The sequence below is a fragment of the Hermetia illucens genome, chromosome 6, assembly GCF_905115235.1.
Source record: "Hermetia illucens chromosome 6, iHerIll2.2.curated.20191125, whole genome shotgun sequence".
Lineage (NCBI taxonomy): Eukaryota > Metazoa > Arthropoda > Insecta > Diptera > Stratiomyidae > Hermetia > Hermetia illucens.
The window spans coordinates 9,356,739-9,378,018 of record NC_051854.1 but is presented as its reverse complement, the minus strand read 5'-3'; the positions used below and the strand labels follow the sequence as shown (position 1 = coordinate 9,378,018).

At 42.4% G+C, this 21,280-nt stretch overlaps 1 protein-coding gene across 6 annotated transcripts in view; it reads right to left on the bottom strand.

Moving 5' to 3' along the window:
• The window catches only part of LOC119659148 (cryptochrome-1-like), a 126,018-nt gene that overhangs the window by 74,965 nt on the left and 29,773 nt on the right, over positions 1 to 21,280 (bottom strand). For all 6 annotated transcript variants that reach the window (XR_005250321.1, XR_005250322.1, XR_005250323.1 and 3 more), the window contains one exon: positions 16,303 to 16,968. Coding sequence is in view for 3 of the 6 variants with exons in the window: in XM_038067092.1 (XP_037923020.1) it covers positions 16,303 to 16,526 (224 nt within the window). In the remaining 3 variants the exon portion in view is untranslated. The remainder of the gene's footprint in view (positions 1 to 16,302; positions 16,969 to 21,280) is intronic.

The window sequence follows — 21,280 nt, the reverse complement described above, 5'->3', positions numbered from 1 at the left end:
AACACGCACTCATGAGGACCAGGAGATGATTGAAGACATTGCCGCCATGCAAAAGTGCAAGGGTTGGAATGCAAAGCTCTGATGATCAAGCACGGGTTCACCGGTATGAATGGAGACGGAGGATCTTTTGGGCCTCTTAATTGTTCAGAATAAAGATCTTCACGTACGATGGTAAACAGTCTTTAGAAGCGATATGGATGGTAAAAGCGAACCCATCACGGTCGCGATAAATAACCAATCCCTGAAGGCCATTGACAGCCTCATCATCAATTTGACAACATGCTGGACACATGCACAGGAAGAAATCGAGGAAAGATACTTCGGAGGGCACATGGGGCATTAAGCCTACCCAGATCCCCGAAGAAATCGCGGAGGCCGAAAGATAGGATCCAAGGGAAGTAAACCTGCTGCCCATTGAGGAGAAGAAGCTAGACAGCTTAGGCCTGGATCTTCTAGGTCTCAAGGCGGACAGCGAAGCGCAGAGAAGTGCTATATAGGAGAAGGAGAATAATGCTCCAAAATTGGAAAAGAACTAGGGCCAATGGGCCCTAAACCTCCACCATTTGCAAAACAACATTGGAATAGTACTGACAAAAGCCCTGGGCGTATCAATTGAGAATTATTGCAATACGCACCACCAGATTCAACACCCCCTGGTTTTCTCACATCTCAAAAAATGCAAACATGGTAAACGACTTTCTTCAAACCAAAGGGTCATAGCAGCCGTAGAAGCATGATTCGGCTGTCTTCCAGATTCTCCCTTCAGGAATGGAATCCCTTAATAAGAATATTAGTAAAATTTATTTTATTTTACTGTATTAAAGTTCAAGGTGAACACGAATCATGGTTTGTAACTGGCTGATCACTCTTGATTGCCAAGCATTGGTAAAGGCTGCACCCTGTTATTAGATTTAAGATAATTTTCGCGAAAATCGAAGATTTGCAAAGAAAACCGAAATGAAAAAATCAGTATAATAGTTTCCGAACAACGAGAACTACCAGTCTTAAGAAAAAGCAGGGACTTTTTCCAATTGTCTTTTTGTCTCCAATATTTCCCCACATTCACAACTCCCCAAACTTTTTCTAGAATTACATAAATAGACAACTTCTCTTTCCACGTGGAATTTTCTAGATTATTCTGAATGAAAGAAAATTATCCTTCCGCCATCATCGTCCTTAATGCTTTTCAAAGGATTTTCATAAGAAAATAAGAGACTGACGTCATTTGCCGTTTTGTATCACGTTGGCACGTGTACTTGCGGCTGGTTTTCAACAATCGATAATCTCGGTATTTACTTACGAAAGTCTATGGATGTGGTCTTTCATTTGCAGAACATTGAAAGCATAAGGAAGGTAAGGAAATTAAGGATATTTTGCCTATTTATGTTGCATTGATATGTAATTAGCTCCTTATAGAGTTTGCAATTAGCTCCTTATAGAATTTGAATCAAACTAAACATGAAGGTAGGATGTATACCCTTAAAAAGGAGGGATAGTAACAGTTTGGTTTTATAATTTTAAATCATGTTCACCATACATATAATCTGAAAATAAGCCCCTAATTGAAGGGTTGAGTACTTTTCCCTATGATATTTTGATTACTTAAAGGACCGTTTGAATCAATAAAGCTTTTTCGTTTGATGTCTCACATAACTTTGTTTATAGAAAATAACAGTTACAAACCCACTTCTTCTTTTTCTTCAGCCTTTGTCCCGTTCACAAGCGGGGTCGGCTCGTCGTGATCGGCTTCGCCATTTGGCTCTATCGAATGTCTGATCTGGGTGCAATCTCGAGGCTTTCAAATCGCCATCCAGCGTATCAAGCCACCGTTGCTTAGGTCTGCCTTTTGGTCGTTTACCATCGACTTCGATGTTCAGACCAATCTTGGCAAGTGAATTCTCATTGGCACGAATTGCGTGACCATAACCTTCGAAGACGCCTCTCTCGCAACTTTTCCACGATCGGTGCAACCCCATAACGATCGCGGATATCCTCATTTCGGATGTAATCTAAACGTGTGACGCCATTAGTCCAACGTAGCATTTTCGTCTCCATTACCGCAAGACGCCGTTCATTCTCTTTTATAGTCGGCCAACACTCAGAACCATAGAGAGCGACTGGACGGACGACATTGCGGTAAATTTTAGATTTGAGACGTTCGTTGATACGTCGATCACAAAGAATACCAGTTGTGGAACGCCACTTCACCCAGGTTGCGTTAATGCGTGAAGCAATTTCATAACGCAGTTCTCCATTGGCTGACACCGTTGACCCGAGGTATTTAAATCGCTCAGTTCTGGGCCTGCCGCTGACAGTGATTGTGTCTGTTTCATAGGGATCGGTCGTCAAAAATTCAGTTTTGTTTGAATTCAATCTGAGAGCGTGTTGCATGAGGCGATCATTCCATTTTTGAACAAGTCGCTCGAGATCATTTTTCGAGTTACAAACCCACTCGAGTCGAATAATCCTTAAAAGCTGTTTTGCTCATTGTGTCCCATAATCCCGGTAGCTCTCCCATTAAATTTTCTAACAATAAATTGATTTCTAATTAAGTTACATAAGGCAGGCAAGCAGTCGGACTAGCGATCAATTTTATATAAGTACAAAGCACCCCTGATCCCCTCCCACGCCAATTGTCGCATGACTCATCTTCTACCTTTCTAATTGATCCTGCAGAGTAATTCCTCATTCCGTTCCTTCCCTTCTTCCTATAAAGTTCCCTAAGGCTCTATAAGAAGCCCCAAAGATCTGAGTATAACCTTCGACACCATTTCCACTTCATCATGAATCGTAGTTCGAAAATGTTTATCCTGCACACTTCACTCAATCCAGCCTTTCACAACAATTTTCATTTTTAATTTCCCTTGGTCTTGAACAATGCAATGCTACCCCATCCATTTTCTTTAAAAAGAACTTTCTTCGAGGACCTCCTCGTCCCAGTGGTGGTACATTTAGACCTGACAGCATGGTTACATTTCCCCCTTTCCACTGTGAAATATGCTCTCGATGCGATGGAAACCAACCAACTTTTACTCCCAGAGTCATTTTTCAACCCTCCGGCAAATTGCAGAATCCAATGGATATAAGCTCACTAGGAAATATTTCCCTGAATACGGAAACTTTCAAACCAGTACCAGGCGTCGTCTACCGAATTTGCACCTTTATCCAACGGAGGTTTATATAGGGGAAACCATTGAATAGGCGATTTACGGGTAGTACAATGGACCTAACAATAACCTGAGTGCTCGGAGCTACGGGTTCCCCCAGTAAAAAAAGCTAACTAAGTATTTCGGACCTGGTCCCGATAGACTTCCTTATTGAGTAAACAATATACTTCCCTACTCCTAGGTATAATCTTCAACAAAAATCTCGCAGAAGACTACTTTACTCATCTTTGGGGGACCCTTATTATCCGTATCCTCAAAAGCGAAGACCCCACTCTAACTGTGAACTACCGTCCTATCTCACTTTTCTCCTCTTGCTTTAAAATTCTCGAATGATATGTCAACGACTGGTTGAAAGCAAAACTAGATTATCTCATATTGAAAAGGCAATATGGTTTTGTGAAACAATGATCCACTGCTTAGACCTTCCTACCTTTATCAGCTTCCCTACTAAATGATTTCACGGCAGGGGGTACATGCTCTTTACACTAATTTGTCCAAAACCCTTGATGCTGTTTAACCACAATATTTTCCTCTCCAAACTCTTTCTGCTCAACTTCCCTTCTTCAATCATTTCATGGCTTTCCTCCTATCTATCAAACCGTTACTGCAGAGTTTCTTTTTATGGTGCTCCTCCAAGGATCTATACTTGACCTCCTACTATTCCCATTTCCAACCCGCTGTTTTAAGTGCTGAGCATACGGACATATAGCAAAGGCGTTACAAGTGTGGCGAACCCGGCACAAAGCGAAGATTTGTGATTCGGCAAAGTACTGTGTCTACATAAAGAAGATGTGGCTTATGTTCCCAGTACTGGGTGTTGCCAAGTCTTCAAGGAAGAGTTTCAGAAAGCCAAAAATATAAACACTATGCATATGCTCACGACCTAATGAGGCAGATGGTGCAAGAAAGAAGAGTTGACTTGATGCTTCTAAGCGAATAGTACCGAGATAGGAGCTCAGCATCTGGGTGAGAGGCAAGGTTCATTTGCGGGTATGGACCCATGGACGAAGGAATGGCTTCATTGTGCGGAAGTGATGTTTTTCAGTGTTTACCTCACACCAAACGAATTCATTCAAGTTTTTCACAATAGACTCGCGGCCTTAGAGGACGAGGTTAGAAATACGGGGCATGGCTCAACCAGATTCTCGAGGTACACAGATTTTGGAGATGGCAGCCAGGACAGAACACATTGTCCTAAATACCGGTAGCACTCCGACATTCCGACGTCCTGATTCCGAGGGGACTGCCCCTGACGTAACTTTTGCTATGAAGTCCTTAGTGTCAGCGGTCCAATGACGGAAGATGCTGGAAGATATCACAGCCAGTGGTCATCAGTATATTTCCTTCGAAGTGACAAACGGCTGTTGCCAATGTTCTGATGTCCGACAACAACCTATCGGGTGGAGCATCAGGAAAATCGACGTGGCAAAATTTGCAGAAGCACTCTCAAGATGGGTAACTCAGCGACAATACTCAGGCACAGACAAAAGAACTCCAACTGAATCGCTAGTTCATTCAACAATGAGCCTTATTATCGAAGCTTGTAATGCATCGGCCCCCAAGAGCAAACTGCGTCCCGGAAAATTACCCGCGTACTGGTGGACGGCTGAAATTGCAAGCCTACCAAGGAATTAATAATATAATAATAATAATAATAATCGTTGGCACAACAATCCATATTGGATCAGGGCCTTGAAGTGTGTTAGAGACCGTTCAAGACCGTAACGGTACACTACAGTAGACTGTAGGAGACAATGTGGTCAGCATTGCGCTCGCCCGAGATTATTACCCTGATTTGACTCAGGTACTCATTCACAGCTGAGTCGACTGGTATCCGACGTCAAATCACGATACAAATCCCTCTGCCACCAACGAGATTTGAACCGCGACCTTCCGTACGACAGCCTTGTGCTCTAACCACTCAGCTATCCGGACACTACCAAGGAATTGCCACAGAATTAGGCGGGATGCTCAGCGCGCAACCGCAGAGTTTAAGAGTGGGAAAAGGGAACTCCGCCACAAAATCAACTGGCGGAAGGGGCGGGGGTAATCAAAGACGTAAACAGTGAGTCATGGGGACTCAGGCACAAGCTATTTTTCAAAAAAACTCTGTGCACATTGGTCGCCCTTTTCTATTGAAGCAGCGAAGATAGTAGAAATCGCACAGACCCTTCTTCCTGTCCACCCCATCCGAACTCACGCTGTCGATGAAGAATTAACTACTGAGGAATGCCGACTCTTCACTGCAAAGGAACTCGAGGAGACGGTCCTGTCCATTAAGAACAAAAAATCACCAGGACCGGACGGTATTCCCAGTGAAGTGTTGACACTCGTTAGAAAATAAAAGCAGGACTTGCTACTCGGGGCATGCAACGCAAGCTTGACAGGGAGTGTTTTCCCTTCCGCTGGAAAGCTGCGAGACTTGTGCTGATAAGCAAGGACAGGCAAGGACAGGGATCTATCCTTGGTCCGGATCTTTGAACCGCCTTATACGATAGCCTTCTACGACCCGAGATGCCTGATGAATCGCATCTGGTTGAATACGCGGACGATGTTACGGCATTGGTACGGATAAGTAAGCTCACACGGGGAATAAGGCGGCAGTAAGAAAATGGATGGTTGAGCATAGATTCTCCCTAGCTCTGGAGAAAAAAGAAGTCGTAGTGCTGACCAAGGAGAAGGTTACCACAGTCCTCTGTATTCAGCTTAGTGAAACCATCTTTTTGTCGAAGCCGGCGGTGAAATACCTGCGCATCATGATAGACACAAAGATGAACTTCTTCGAGCAGATTCGCAACACCGCAGACAAGGCCGCGGCTAGAATGTTTGCGATTTGCCAGCTGATGTCTAACGTCGGAGGTCCCTTATCCAACAAGCGTCACTTGCTGATGATCGCAGTTCAGCCCGTCCCCCTTTACGGTACCGAAATATGAGCTGAATCACTCAGTAAGAAAATGTACCCTAGCGCATTTTCAAAGACGAGGGGCGCTGCGAGTTGCATCCGTCTATCGTACCGTCTCAGAGTCAGCTGTAATAGTGATAGCGGAAGTTATCGCTCTACATGCTGCCGAGCGAAAGCTTATATACCTCAGGAAAGGGGAGAGAAATAAGGAAGCTGCCGCTTGTGAAGAGAGCACCCGTACTGTGCATGCTAGCAATCTTGGGAAGCAGCATTGAGGGGTGGATGGACCGCGTATCTCATACGAGACGTTTGGCCGTGGTTCAATCGAAAGCATGTGAGGTTGACATGGGTATTTTCAATCTTCCCTGTTCAAATCACGGTCGCCCGACTGTTTTTTTAGCAAGGACGTGATGGATGATGTCTCCCACACCTTCTTCTTCTGCAGAAGGTGGAAGCGCCATCGCCATCACCTTTCAATGGAAGGATGTCTTGGGTCCCCGGGAACTATAATTGAGGTCATGCTGCAGAGCGAAGACACGTGGAACCGAGTGGAACGTCACACTCAAGGCATTGTTAAGACGAAAAGGGGGAGATGGATAGGAGAGATGCTAGGTTAGCTGAGACTCCCTGAATCCACGGTGTTTCACTCCTATACTGAATAGGCCTGATCTAAGATAATATGTCAAACGGTTCTGGGTCAAAGTCCTGGACGCTTCAAGGGTAGTTTCATGAGGTAGCCTGTCTGAAACAAGAGTCCGGGACAATGTGTGTAAATGCCACCTTCCAACCCAAAAAAACAAAAACTGTCTGGCACTTCGTGCATCTGCCGAGATTGTGACAACTCAGAAGTAATAATAATCGTTGGTGCAATATTTCAATTGCCTTTAGGCCTTGAAGCATTTAAGAGAGCTTCATTCAAGACCCCAAGGTGGTCATTCTGATTTGGCTCCGGCACTCATTTCAAAAAATTGGACATCCACTACTAAATTAAGACTTTTTCGACAACCTCAATAATATTTTGGTGGACAAGATAGGAAACTAATATTTTTTCTGTATCATATACTTCCCCAGGTATACATAAAGTAAGTAAGATGCCGTCTGCAGTAAGTGCTTACTTAGAGCTCCAATATCTTCTTAAACAACTGAAAGAAATTCAGGGCTCAAAAACTTACAAATTGTTCACCATAACGTGACAAAACCGTGCCAGATATCAACAGTGTCATATTCCTGAATTGTATATACGAGAATTATGTTTGCTTTGTTCGGTCTGTAATTTAATCATTGCTTGAATATTGTATATAATTTAACTTATGTGATCTGGTAAAAATTATTGACACCGAGCTCGTAGTGGTCACAGTCTGATATGCCTATAGGAATTGAAATATTTAATTAAGGTTCAAATCGATGGTTGCGGTATCGATTCATTTAAGAAACGACGCTAACCTCGAAAAACGAATGCAGATAACTTCCACTTCAACAATATTTAAGCGACGATGGCGACTACTTTTTTGCATAAATGAAAAAAGATAAGGTAGAAGGTCCCAATTTTTGAAAATTTCATAGACAAGTTCTCCTCGGTCTTTACGAAACGTGGCCAGAAGGAAGTAGGACACGGAAAATAATGGAGGTCACTATTTCCTTAAAACCAAATCTTCAAGGAAAAGTTCAAGTTCATTTTTAAGGTTTTGTGTAAACACAAAACCTTATTAAAATCGGTTTACTGTCTGTCTGTCTGTCTGTCTTTTTTTTTCCGATGGAAGGTGGAAAGCTTCAAAAGCTACCGCAGGCTCCTGCCACACGGTTATGTGGGACTCTTACCCACTAAAACCACCTCCTTCCACTCTCCCCGCGGGACTCCCATTTGGTATTACGTCGCGGGGCTGCATCAGAATTTATTCTGCGCTCATGTCAACATTCGTGTTCCTCTCGCGTTCATTCTTTCGGATGACTTCCTTCTGCCTAAGCTTCTTTCCGATGGCTGTAATCACTTTTTCAACTTCGGTCCATATCCCCTTGGCTTTCACCATAAGCTCCATGATATTTTCGGGTGTAAAGTGCTCCCCGGTTGTAGCTTCTAATGTAGCCCTTTGGGTTTCGAATCTGGGGCAGTGAAAAAAGACGTGTTCTGCGTCCTCTGGAATGTTTGCACACTGTGGGCAATATGGCGAATCATCACGCCCCAATCGATACAGATATGCTCGATAGCCTCCGTGTCAGCTCAAAAATTGAGTTAGGTCGAAACCTACTTCGCCGTGAGGTCGCTCGATCCATTTCCGGACATCCCATATGATTTTGTGAGTCCAACGACCTTTTTCTGACTCGTCCCACTTCTCTTGCCATTCCGCGACAGTTTCAGCTCGTGCGAACTGTCGCCGACGGGCAGGAGATTCTCCGGTGAGGTACGTTCGATCGTAAAGTCGTTGTATTTCTTTCGCCAGAATCTCAATCGGGATCATTCCTGCTATCACGCAAGCTGCTTCATTAGAAATTGTTCTGTAAGCGCAACATGTTCGGAGTACACTTATGCGATACGCAGCTCCAATATTTTTCTTATTTATTATATTTTCCAGTGCATCTGCCCATACTGGGGCTGCATACAGTAGGATCGAACTGACCACCCTTGAAATAAGAAGTCGACGGCTCGGCCTTGGACCACCTATATTTGGTAGCATTCTCGCAACCAATGCTCCGATGTTATATGCCTTGGTTGCTGCACCCTCCACATGCAATCTGAAATTCAACCTCCGGTCAATCATTACACCTAAGTACTTAAGTGCAGGCTTGGAATAAATTGTTTGCGTTCCAACTTTGATCTTCATGGAAGTGCACTTTCTCCGCTTGGTAATAAGTACTACTTCCGTCTTATGCTCTGCGAGCTGTAGACCAGCATTCTCTAACCAGGATTTAATCTCATAGACTGCTTCATTTGCATAGAGCTCGGCTTCCTCGAGAAGGCGTGCAACAACCGTCACACCAATATCGTCCGCGAAACCACTGGAGGCCACACCAGTGGGAAGGTCTAGGGTCAGTACCCCGTTATACATAATAATCCACAAGAGTGGCCCTAGGAACTCCGCATGTCGTTTAGTAGGATTTCATTCCTTCATCTGATTCGCAGCACAGAGTCCTATCGATTAGGAAGTTGGCAACAATACGCACCAGGTACTTCACCACGCCTAAGTTAATTAGGGACTCAAGTATCTTGCTCCATCTAGCGGAATTGAAGGCACTCTTCACATCAAGTGTAATCACTGCACAATATTTGCCCTCGTCAAGTGCGGTCTTAGCTGTGTTAGGTACTAGGACAAGTGCATCCGTTGTAGATCTCCCCTTTCGAAAACCGAACTGATTTTCGGAGAGACCGCCATCCTTTTCGGCAATTCGAATTAGTCTGTTATAGATTACTCGTTGGAATAGTTTTCCAGTATTATTTAGAAGGCATATGGGCCTGTAGGACGAAGCTTCACCCAAAGGTTTGTTTGGCTTGGGGACTAGAATTAATTTCTGCTTCTTCCATTGTGTAGGAAATACTCCTTCTTTAAGGTATGTGGTGAACGCCTCGGCAAACATATTTGGAACTATTTTTACTGTGCCTTCAGAACTTTATTGGGGATGCTATCCAAGTCAGGTGATTTATTTCCAACAATTTTATCCGCAGCTTCGAGGACCTCCTTTTCGCTTACCATGGGAACTTCCGCGGTGTCTATCTCGACAGTGGGAAGGTTAGCGGTACTCACATTCTGTGGGAAAAGATCCGTTACTATTTCATCAAACAGAGTAGGGGAAGAGATCGGTGGGGAGCGTTTGCCTTTAACTTTCGATATTACGGTTTTATAAGCGCCACCCCAGGGGTTCGTGTCAGCTTCATTACACAGTCGCTTAAAGTGTTCGCATTTACTTTTCATGATGGCCACATGTAGTTTCTTCCGAGCGTTTTTATATTCTTCATGTAATTGCTCGTATCCAGATCGGTTTCTATTTCGCTGACTGCGCCTTCTGGCCTTGAGGCAGGCCTTGCGGCATTCTCCGATTTCAGAATTCCACCAAAAGTTCGGAACTCGCTTCTGTGATACAACATATCTTGGCATGGATGCGTCACATGCTCGTCGCAACTTCTCGCCAATCTGCAGAGCTTTATTTTCTGCGCTTCCTTCAAGCGCTGTATTTTGCTGCAGAACCTCTCCGAAAATCTCCTCGTCAAACGTATTAGCTGCCCACCTTTCAGCTCCCGTCCGAGACCGTTTCATTCGTTTTCCATGTCTAATTTCAAAAATGATGGCCTGGTGGTCGCTATGTGTATATTCGTCACTGACATACCACTGCAGATCCTTAGCTGAAACATCGCTAACAAAAGTGACATCTGTCTGTCTGTCCGTCACACGCATTTTTCTCGGAGATATACATGCAAAAGGGGGGTGTAAATTTTTTTTTCATCAAATATAGTCATGTGGGGTATCAAATTAAAGATCTCGGTTAGTACTTTTCGAAGTCGGTCTTAATTTTAACATTTGTTGAAAAGGTGGGGAGTACGGGGGGTTGAAAGTGGTCATTTTTTTAACGAACCCATTCTCAGGAACTACCAAACCAAAAAATCAGAAAAAAATCAGAGGGCTGCTACTATATGGTGCCTAGGCTCCGAAATACCCTCCAAATCGATACCTGTTCAAATAAAGTTAATAATAGTATATTACTATAATTTTTAGTAATTGACAGGGATACCCTCCTTGAGTTCACCCTAGAATCACAAAATTTTGCTGCAATGTAGGCTACAATATAGAGCATGATCCTGCCAAATTTGGTGAAAATCTCACTATTACTAACAAAGTTATACTAGACCAAAACTGTCGCTCCTCTGCAAATTCAAGACTATGAATGTCAATATCACTTGAAAGTGGCTATTTTCACATAATATATTTTACGTGCTACATGCTAATGAGACAAATGCACACTCAAATCTCTTTATAAAAGAAATACACAAAACCTTTCATACCTGAAGCGTATAGCTTCCGGTTTCCCGACTTGTTAAGTTATTCATACCTTACTACCCAACTTGTATCCATCGTATACCAATCGATTCCCTCAATTCCTTGTCCAATCCACCAAGCACGAAGTACGAAGTTATTAGATACCCCAATCGAGCGTCATCTACAGATTTCAGTCAATACCGCCAACAGTATAAGTTTCCATGGTTAACGAACTCCGCCACACTCCATGTTCCCAGCAATCCGCGAGTCAGAGGGTAGCCCAGACGGGGGTGGCAAAATTGACTTCGAATACGAGATACGTATGTAGACGATAGACTGGGCTAAGTGTGGCTCGAGTTGTAAACCAAATCCAAATCACTTGGCTTGCAATGTGAGATGTTCGTTTGGAGGCAGACAATATATGCGAATATTGCTGGGAGGTAAGTGGAGCATAAGAAATATTTCTTGTATAATGTACGCTACGTTACGTAGTTGTCTGCAATAAATTCGTGAAATTGGAGAATTTCATTCATAACATAGTGCGAGTCACTTGGAGACCGTATAGAGACAGATTATTTAAGATTAAAGATAATCAATTTTAATGCAAGTTTCAACCACAACTAAAGGTAGGATATGTCTCAGAATTCTCCCTGGCAATTTTTTCAGGACCAAGGGGACATCGTCAGGTAATATTGCACTACTTAGGCAGGATCGTATTCCACAAATAATTCAGCAACCCCCATAAAAGCGATAATAGACAAAACAAACAATGAGAGATGAATCCTTAATATGTTAAACACCCCAATGGCAAGTACTCTTGTGTGCACTCACACCTTTGTTAAAGTGAGATCTATCGTTCTAATAAATAGTAACAGTTTTTCCACTGATATCGGACTTATACCCGATAGACTCCTTTATTTAAATCTGTAAGGGCAAAGTATCCCATAAAATGCCGCTTCTTTGATATCTAGTTTCCGCTCAGCCTCATTGCCTCTATCAGATCCAAAACCACTTAGTCCAGATTCGCTCAGAGAATAAACAAGCAAAGTCTGTAAAGATTTGTCAAGTCAAAAAGGTCCTCTTGTTGCCGATTTCTCACTTTGTCAATAACAACCATAACTTCGACTGTCCCTCTGTTAGTTTTACACCTACCTCCTTTGGCATACTTCTTAGGATATTCGCCGCTGCTTCTTGTGCATCGAACTGTCTATTTCGGAGAATCTCTGCACCTCACTTGATAAACTAATAATAGGCATCACATCCGCGATGACACATACTGCTTCTAACGTTCTTCTTCGTTCTCCACAAAAATATTTCAAATTTGTCTTTCAAGACCTTCAACGCTCAGATTTGAACTAAAGATACAGCTTCGCTTGTCGGTCCATGAGTGGTGCTTTCAGTTCAGCTGGCAGCCAGGTACTCTACGGACTCTTCCGGCGTAACTAACTGGCCGAACCAAAGGTGGATGGTGGCCTTAAGATAGAAGATAATTAGGATAAGCGTGCTCGCACACTTACTCAACATAGGCCTTAAGATTAAGCTTAAAATGGACCACAAGTATCGGATGATTGGATCGAATTCTTTGATCGCCAACAGTGATTCCAAATGTTTCAGTCCCACAATATCTGCTTATTAACAGAGCTTCTTCTAGTTTGCAGATTGTCTACTAATGCTTTCACCCTCCCCCCACCGCAACGGCCCCAAATCCGATAATTACTACCTCCTTCAGAAGCTCCATGGCCCATATGCGATTGTACATGATGATCCAGAGTAATCATCCCCAAGAAGGTTTCTTTGGAACGCCAACTTTAGTTTTGACGCCGCATGGAAGCCTAATTGAAGCTCAGATAGCCCTTTCCTAGTTTCCTATACCAGTAAAAGTCTGTTGTAACTCGCTCCAACACCTTATTTAGTAAAGCCAGACGATATGAGTTAGGCTCCCGTAGGGAATTATCTGTTTTTCTAAGTACAATAAGCTTCTGTCTTTTCCAGAATTCCAAAAGGGCCTATTTTGATATGCATCGGAGCATCGACGAAAATTTCAAGATGTGGTTATACGCTACCTTAAGCAACCAGGATTGTGTCTCGATGGCTGGGGTTATCCTCCGTCCCAGTTCCCCCGCTATGATGCACTGTAATGCATACAAAGGTTTAACTGAATGAAGCTTATTTGCGACTTACTAGTGCACTCGAAATATCTGCTCCTTTTAAATTTTGGGAATAATCATCTTTTTCTACTCCACAGCAAGGGTTTTGAACGATACGTCCTTGTTGTGAAACCATATAATGCAGAATTGCATTGACGTTAACCTGCTATCTTTATGTCCTTCTAGAACTTAGTTATAATGAAACAATAAAAATTCATGTTGACTAAAAAGTAGTCCATCAAGACGTGAACGAAGTGACAGGTCTATGACGCGAGCGCTTACAGTAAGATGCCGATAAAGTTACTCATATGCAGTCCTTCCTTAAAGAGGTCCCACATCCTGGGGAGAAGCGATCGGAAGATGAATTTTTTCATTGTTGTTCAGAGTGGAATCGGTATATATCTACGAAAGCAAGAGAAAATAACCGAAAGGACATGCTGGTGCAAACAGAAGCTAAAGGAAAACATGAAATCGGAACTAGAGGCTGGTTCCAGTTTCTCTTATAAACCTAGCCACATCTAAAACCAGTCGCCTGCCACCTGGAAGTCTAATAAAGGTTTGTAAGTTTTAGTCCAGTTTGGAGCAGTCCTGTCTCTCGAAAGCTTATCACACTGCAAGATGATATGATAATTTATTTCTTCTACCCCACACCAGCCATAGTCCGGCAAAACAACGGCCCAATCTTTGCGATACGAAAAGTTAGTGGAAAAATATTTCCTGGAACCAGGACTTTCTAGAAATGTCATGAAAGATTCCAGGAAAGAACTGGCATTTATCCAAGGAATTAAGTTTGTATTCTTCGTTCCATTCTGCGCGAATGGAATTGCGCATCGTACGACATCTATTTGAGAACGCAGAGGTGGATCGTTTAACAGCCACATTTACCTTTTCATTACAAAAGTTACCGTTATGCCCAGGATACTAAAGGATAAAGACCTTTTTAAGCCGAGCTCTTCTCATTCTCTCCCGCGCCCGTGCGGCCAGGTAGTTGGTGGGGGCTTTGCTGGTGAAGGCTTTAATGGCTTGGAGGGGATCCATGATGTTGATAATTTTGTCGACTTTTGTATCACCTGATAGTTTTATGACTTGCGACAACGAGAACCTCGAATGAGTAAACCGACCCTGTGGGATGTCGGATGTCCTGAACAGGTAACAGAGCGGTTTGAGCTTTCAATAAACAACACATCCGGAAGTCACGAGGTGAACCAAACCATCGGCTACCAGGATTGTGAAACCTATAACTTCCCACATTTGTAAGCTTCCTCCTCACTGCAGGAAGAGAGGAGTCGGCCCTGTCGTATGAGACCTCCCCCCCACGTATGGGTTTAAAATGTTGAAATATTTGCAAATGTTAGGGGTTCTGTCAGCAACAATGTTATCTATGATTGTACGAAATTTATTAAACACTGCAGTTAATTCGTTAGAGACGACCTGATAGCCAGCCATTAAAAAATTCTCTCGCTGTCAGCAGAGTTCTTCTGGAGGCGGTGAGACTGGTGAGGCCAAGACATCGCCTCAAGGAGGCAGCCGAATTATTTGGACATAAAAATTGTTGAAGAAGCAAATTTCAGGACGGGTCTTACCCCCTCAGCCCACCTTTTTTTAGTTTAAGGGCCTCTACAGAGTAGAGACTCCAACTGACCCTATCACGAAGTTAACCACCCGACAGGAGAGTCTTCACACCTTTAGCAGCAGCAGACTAAAATAAGTCTGATTTGTTCTTCCACCCCCCTAAAAATGAAGTTTGAAGCCATATTACCCAACTTATCTATACGATACTTGAGACCTAAACGTGTTAAAGCAATCCACGAAGGAAGGTATTCTTACAGCCAAATTTGTACTGACAATGTTCTGGTTTATTAGCCCGAAGTAGCATTGCCTTTCAGTGCAACTTTTATGTACAAATGCAATCTTCCATGTTGACACAAGGGTGTCGTCAAACCAGATTTTTTTAAAAACGCGGGGGAATTCAATAAAAAATTAATCAAAAAACTTCATTTTCAAAAGGTGCCCAGCACAATTGAAGAGTTTGTATTCAAAAGGAAAAGGGGTAATCAATCAACCAATGAACAACAAAATCTCAATATTGAAAAGTGAAGATGTTGGAAACCTGATTAACCCTTTATAAGAACGATAACATATTGAGACGGTTGTGCTTTCTTGCCAGTTAGATGGTGTTCTATCCTCTTCGACAACCCGATTGAAGACCTCACTGAGCCACAAGGTTAGGTCCCAACTCTTCGCTTTCCAGAGCTCAACTATAATGTCGTCAGGTCCTCTTGCTTTCCCCGATTTCATTCAGTAGCACTGACAGGTGGAATCGGTGCAAATGTTGGTCGGTAATAAAATACTGTTCACGTATCTTTATTTGGGCCTTGTCATTTCAAAACCAAGTATGTCGATTAATAAACCTCTTACCAGGTTTACTGAGCCGAAGCATTTTGTAGGCCGCTTTGCGGATCGTATTTTTGCTTATTTTTTCGAGGTTCGTACTTCAAGGGTAATTAATTGTAAGAGGGTATCAGGAATCTCTCCTGAAAATGTGTTTTAATTGTTCCGATTACATGCACCTTTTTTCCGGTCGGTCATCAAGTGGGTACGGACTCAGGATCTCAGGACATGTTTTCTCTCATTAACCGAATGAATATATAAAAGAAAGAGTCTAGAGAGATCATAGGGTAGGATGCTAACAGCAGAAGAAATAGTACATGCCATGGAAGGAGGAAGACGCACTCGTCCATTGAGTGCGTGAGACAAGAGTTAGATAGACCTAAGTATACCACGCAACATAATATATTGTGGAAGTTCAAGGAACAAATTTTAGTATGGGTAAATCCTGCAGGCTGGTTGCATATAGGTCAGTGTATTTTGGAAGACTCCTATTTCCAGGGAAAAAATAAACACAGATAATCAGGATCAGGAATCAGGATTGATTTTAACCAGATTTCATTTTGCACATAGCATAAAAGAGACGAAAAAAGGATAAATATTCTTATATAATTTTTCAACCAAATAATGCGCATCTTATACGCACAAAAGTAGGGTACGGATCTGAAGCTACTTTCACAAAACACAAATCTCACTATGAAAAAGGATAAACATAAATAAAAGGAAATACTCACCTCCACTTATTTATTCCAACGTTTGAACTTCCAGCAAACCAAGGATCAATGACAAAAACACATCGAAAGGTTGTCGCGCCAATAAGTCCTTCTCGTAACGCTGGATTATCGTGCAATCTCAATCCTTTTCGAAACCAATGCACAGTGTGGCGTTCACCATTAATCGGTCGCACATTATTATACTCAATATTGGGATTTGTCCTTTCAACTTGTGGTGCAGACATAATTTAGCTTACAACTTTCACTAAGGACTCGTATTCTCACACAGAATTCCACTATCCGCCAACAATAACCGGAAGAAACTAAACTTATTTGAGGAAAATTTAATTTTTTTATGTCGGGTCCACTACACTCATTATGGACCACTTTGACTTTGGTTGTATTATGATGGACCCTTGTGGTGTTAGTTTGGTTATCTTTAATCCGTTTAATCGACTTTCTCAATAAATCCTTTAATACCTTGCTAGCACTTCAATCGACCTTTTTCAATAAATTATATAATATCTTGCTAGAACTTTCCGAGCTATCAAAATCTCTATAAAACTCACAAATTTTCTATAGTTCAATATGCGTAACTTTAGTAAAAGAATTTACACTCTCGGAATAAATTCAAATCGATTCGCTGCCCTTTCCGAAATTCCACAGACTACCATTGAAGAGAGGAATCTGGAAGAAGTTGAAAAGGTTCAAAATTAATTCAAACAATTTCATTTAAATTTTAAATTTGCAACCTGGGCCTAGTTAAAGTCGCGAAATCAAATCGAGAACTTTCTATTTAAGGCAGTTTAGATAGAGGACTTGATTCAGATAAAAATGCTTTAGATCGCGTGCGGAATGGGGTGCTTTATAAAATTTAATGGTTTATTTGAGGAGAAGCCAAATTCTTGTATAATCAACAATCACAACATAATATGTTGTCTTAGACTAAGTTAAAATAGGCGGTTGTCGGTTATTGCGATACTTTCGAAAGGACAGAAAGAGTACACCTATTAACCCAATTCCACTGTCCAAAAAGACAGAAAGTTGGAAAGGAATGATGCGAGCAGCTCTTCAACCATTGGTTGATAGGAACAGCCCAAGTGCATGCCTGGAATTAATAGCTCGTCGTACAGTATACCATCTTTGCATAGCCGAAATCCTGTTTCAAATAAGTTTAACACGACACGTAACTCCCTGTGATCCTGCCTATTAATTGCAGTTAGCAGAAATTCCCACAATAGAACCAAAATAATTCGGTTTAGATATGGATAATTGGTTTAGATATGGATAACACTTAGTAACCATTTCGGTCACGCTGCTGCTAGGTCAGAAGTGGGGGAGTAATGAGCTGCTTCTGGCTTGGATGAAACAGCAAGTTACTTTTTTTTAAAAAAAAGTGTGTCCATATATGGGCCCGACGACCAAAAAAAACGGCAGAAAGTTTTCTTCCAATTGATCGGATAGTCCATCAAGTGGATGGTGGACTCGTAATTTTAACAATCCTAAAACAAAATTCAAATTTTATTCCGCGGCATTCTAAGGAGTGCTGATATGCTAATCCCCCAAAATGGCTTTTTTAAAGGGTAGCCTTCCATGGGCAAAAAGATCAATTTAGCGTGGGCAGACAAAGCAGAAAAAGCCAAGCAGCGCTCGCCGATGATACTAAAGCTTCGTCTCTGTAGCGAAAAACCCTGCTCGTCCCAAGAAAAGGCGGATCCAATACGCAAATCGTCGCTGCTCTTAAGTGAGAGTTTCCCCGAATGACCTACCCACTGGGATTCCAGTGACCATGACCGGGAGCTATTCGTCGTTTTCACTGCAACCAAGCAGTTCTTTTCAACGTTTTCACCGACAATCAGTCTCTGGTCTACCATGATCAACAACGCTAGGACAAACCCTCGTTACATAGACCCGCCAGTTGCCTTATATATTACAGCACCATCTAGTATGTAGAGAACGTTAACAGTCGATAAAATATATAAAAGACGTGTACGACGCGCCCACATGCGCCATTGCTACACATTTCATCATCAACAAATACACAGCATTGCCAATCATACCAACACTCCAAAATGCGTCATAATAACCGCTGCACTCTGGAAAACTTCGGTGCATAAATTTCTCAGATCGACCAGAAAAACATTGACCTAATGAAACCGCTACAGGGGTTCAATCAACCGATAACAGCTACGATGACGAAATCCTCGCACGGTTGTTGGTAGCCAGCAGAGCCTATTTCAGCTTACAAAACCTGTTCCGCTCGAAACTCTCTCACCATAGGGTCAAAGCTCTTACTGTACAAACCCATAATCTTGCCAGTCCTCATGTATTCCTCGGAGACTTGAGTTCTTAGCAAGAAGAATTGCGAACTCTTGGCCGCATTCGAGAGAAGAATCCTTCGAAGAATCTCTGGCCCCCTACATAAGGATGGACGATTCCGTAGCCTAAATAACGACAAAATCTACAAGCGATACCATAACCGTCTGGTTGTGGATAAAATCCGGCTCAATAGGTTACGGTGAGCGAGTCACTTAGTCCGTATGGATGAGGATGATACAGCCCGGAAAGTCTATAAGGACAATATCTATGGAAAAAGAAGACGAGGCAGACCCTGGCTGAAATGGAGCGATGGGGTAGGCCAGGACGCCAGACAGCTTTAAAGGATATAAAATTGGTGGACCTCGGCGCAAAACCGAGATGTCTGGAGTTCCTTATTAAGACAGGCCTAGACCGGATACCGGTTGTTGCGCCGTTGATGATGATGAGGTTTTCAAGTAACTGCTTGCTACCCCACTGTCTGCTCACCGAGCTTGAACCGTTATCTACGACGTTGGTTCTTCTACTCACCGCTCATCTTTACATTTAATTGGACCGCGTACAACTCCGTATCATCCCCAGTTAAATGGCAGCATCGGCAATTTCCTTCGAATATTCAAGGCCATACTCATATGAAACTAGCATATACCCTGGCTTGGAACAGTCTTCAAAAAAGACTCTGAGGACGCCCCAGCTTTTACACAATATTTCGGTGTCCAGGCGAGATCTTTTCTCCATCGGGCATTAAATATGCCAGTCCTTTGTCATTTGTAGAAGGTCTACTTCATCTAATTCGATGTATTAAACTAACTTCAGCTTCCAGGCATGTCACTATGCAGAAGCCCTTAATTTTCAAGGAGGTACTGACATACTTAGATATAAACAAACGTGTCGGCTCAATGTGGAAGTCACTGCAGTAACCCTACACCAGTCCAAACAAGGTTATTCGCCACTTTAACGGCGGCACTTTCATCACCAACGTCAATAGTCAACCAAGCTCAACTTTTTCCGACGTCCTGAAACCTACCTTGTGCTAACAAAGCTATTAACGTTGACATCTGTGTTCGCCAAAAGTTACGCGGCTTCCGAGGAGCTCTAGAGAATGGGAGGATGTGGAGGCTACATGAATCCTGATAGTTTCATGCAAAAAATGGAGCGATTACCACCTGTCGCTACGCTGCTCCCAGGGCAGAGGTGAGGCTGCGTCTGATGAGTTGCCTCTGCCCTGCACGAAAACTTCAGTCGAAATTTTTGATAAACTTGGATGTTTAACTCAAAAAGAGGAATCCGTAAACCACAAGCGAGGAAGTAACTTGCTTCCCAAGGGGTCCGGTCCGTCATCCAGTGGATGTGGACTCAGGACTCCTAGCATCCTCAACAAAAAAATTCACTTCGGCCTGGTCTAGGTTTGTGCTTAGGACGGATTTCACTTCAATATGATTCGCACTCATGTCGTGTTTGCGATTATATATAAATAGAGCGATTACCACCTGTCGCTACTTTTTGATCACGTTGCTCCCGGGGGAGAGGTGAGGCAGCGTCTGATGAGTTGCCTCTGCCCTAGACGAAACCTTCAGTCAAGATTTTTGATAAACTTGGATGTTTAACCCAAAAAGGAAGTCCGTGAACCACAAGAGAACTAAGTTCCCAATGGGTCCGGTCCATCATCAAGGGGTTGCGGACTCGGGACTCCCAGCATCTCAACAAAAAAAATTCTTTGAAATCTTCCTCAGAACCGAACTTTCGGATAAAATCCTACTTAACTTTGGAACTTTAACATTATTGCACATTTTATCTGCACCACCGAAAGAGGTTCAATAAAAGCGAACTTAGAAGTGATACAAGCAGCGAATCTCCTCTCCTTTTCATAAAATTATAGGAAACAGACATTATAACCATTTGATTTATAAATTATTTTCCTCAATTATGAGTTATAAATAGTAGGTCCATTTGGGTAACTAATTAACTCAGACATCTAAATATGAATAAAGATGCGGTAAGCAGTAAAAATATTTACTCTCTTTGCAAATTGAAAAGCAGAATACACAATATATGTATAATTAGAAATGCTGAAATAAACAATTGACGGATTGACTATTGATTATATGACAACAACAAAGAAAAGTTCGACCACACCTCCATAAATCATCCCAGCTATTGATGCTAATATTCAATATTAAAGGGGAACTTTCAGATATATGATTAAAGTATAATTAAACTATGAATACTGAACTACGATTTCTAAAGATATAAATTATCCCAAAGACATACGTTAAGTACCGCCCACAACAATTAATCTTGAAAGAACTGCAAAATTAAGGGCTGTCTTAAGAGAACCACCGAACACATAATAATATTTCATCTTTTTTGGTGCCATCAATTGAAGATGAAGCTTAACAAGAATATGTCAATTGGCGTTTGCCGCCCACATCAAACGTCAAATGATTCTTCCGTAGGACTTGCACTTTGATGCAAACGGATCTCTTCTTCTTTTTTCCAGTTTTTGCCCCGTTTAGAAGTGGGTCCGGCTCGTCTTAATTGATTACACCATTCTGCTCGGTCAAAGAGCTGATTTAGATGGAGTCGTGAGACTCTCAAATCACCATCTAGCGTATCCAGCCATCCTTTTTTCGAGCGGCCTTTTGATCATTCTCCATCGACTTCGTGTTCAGACCAATTTTGG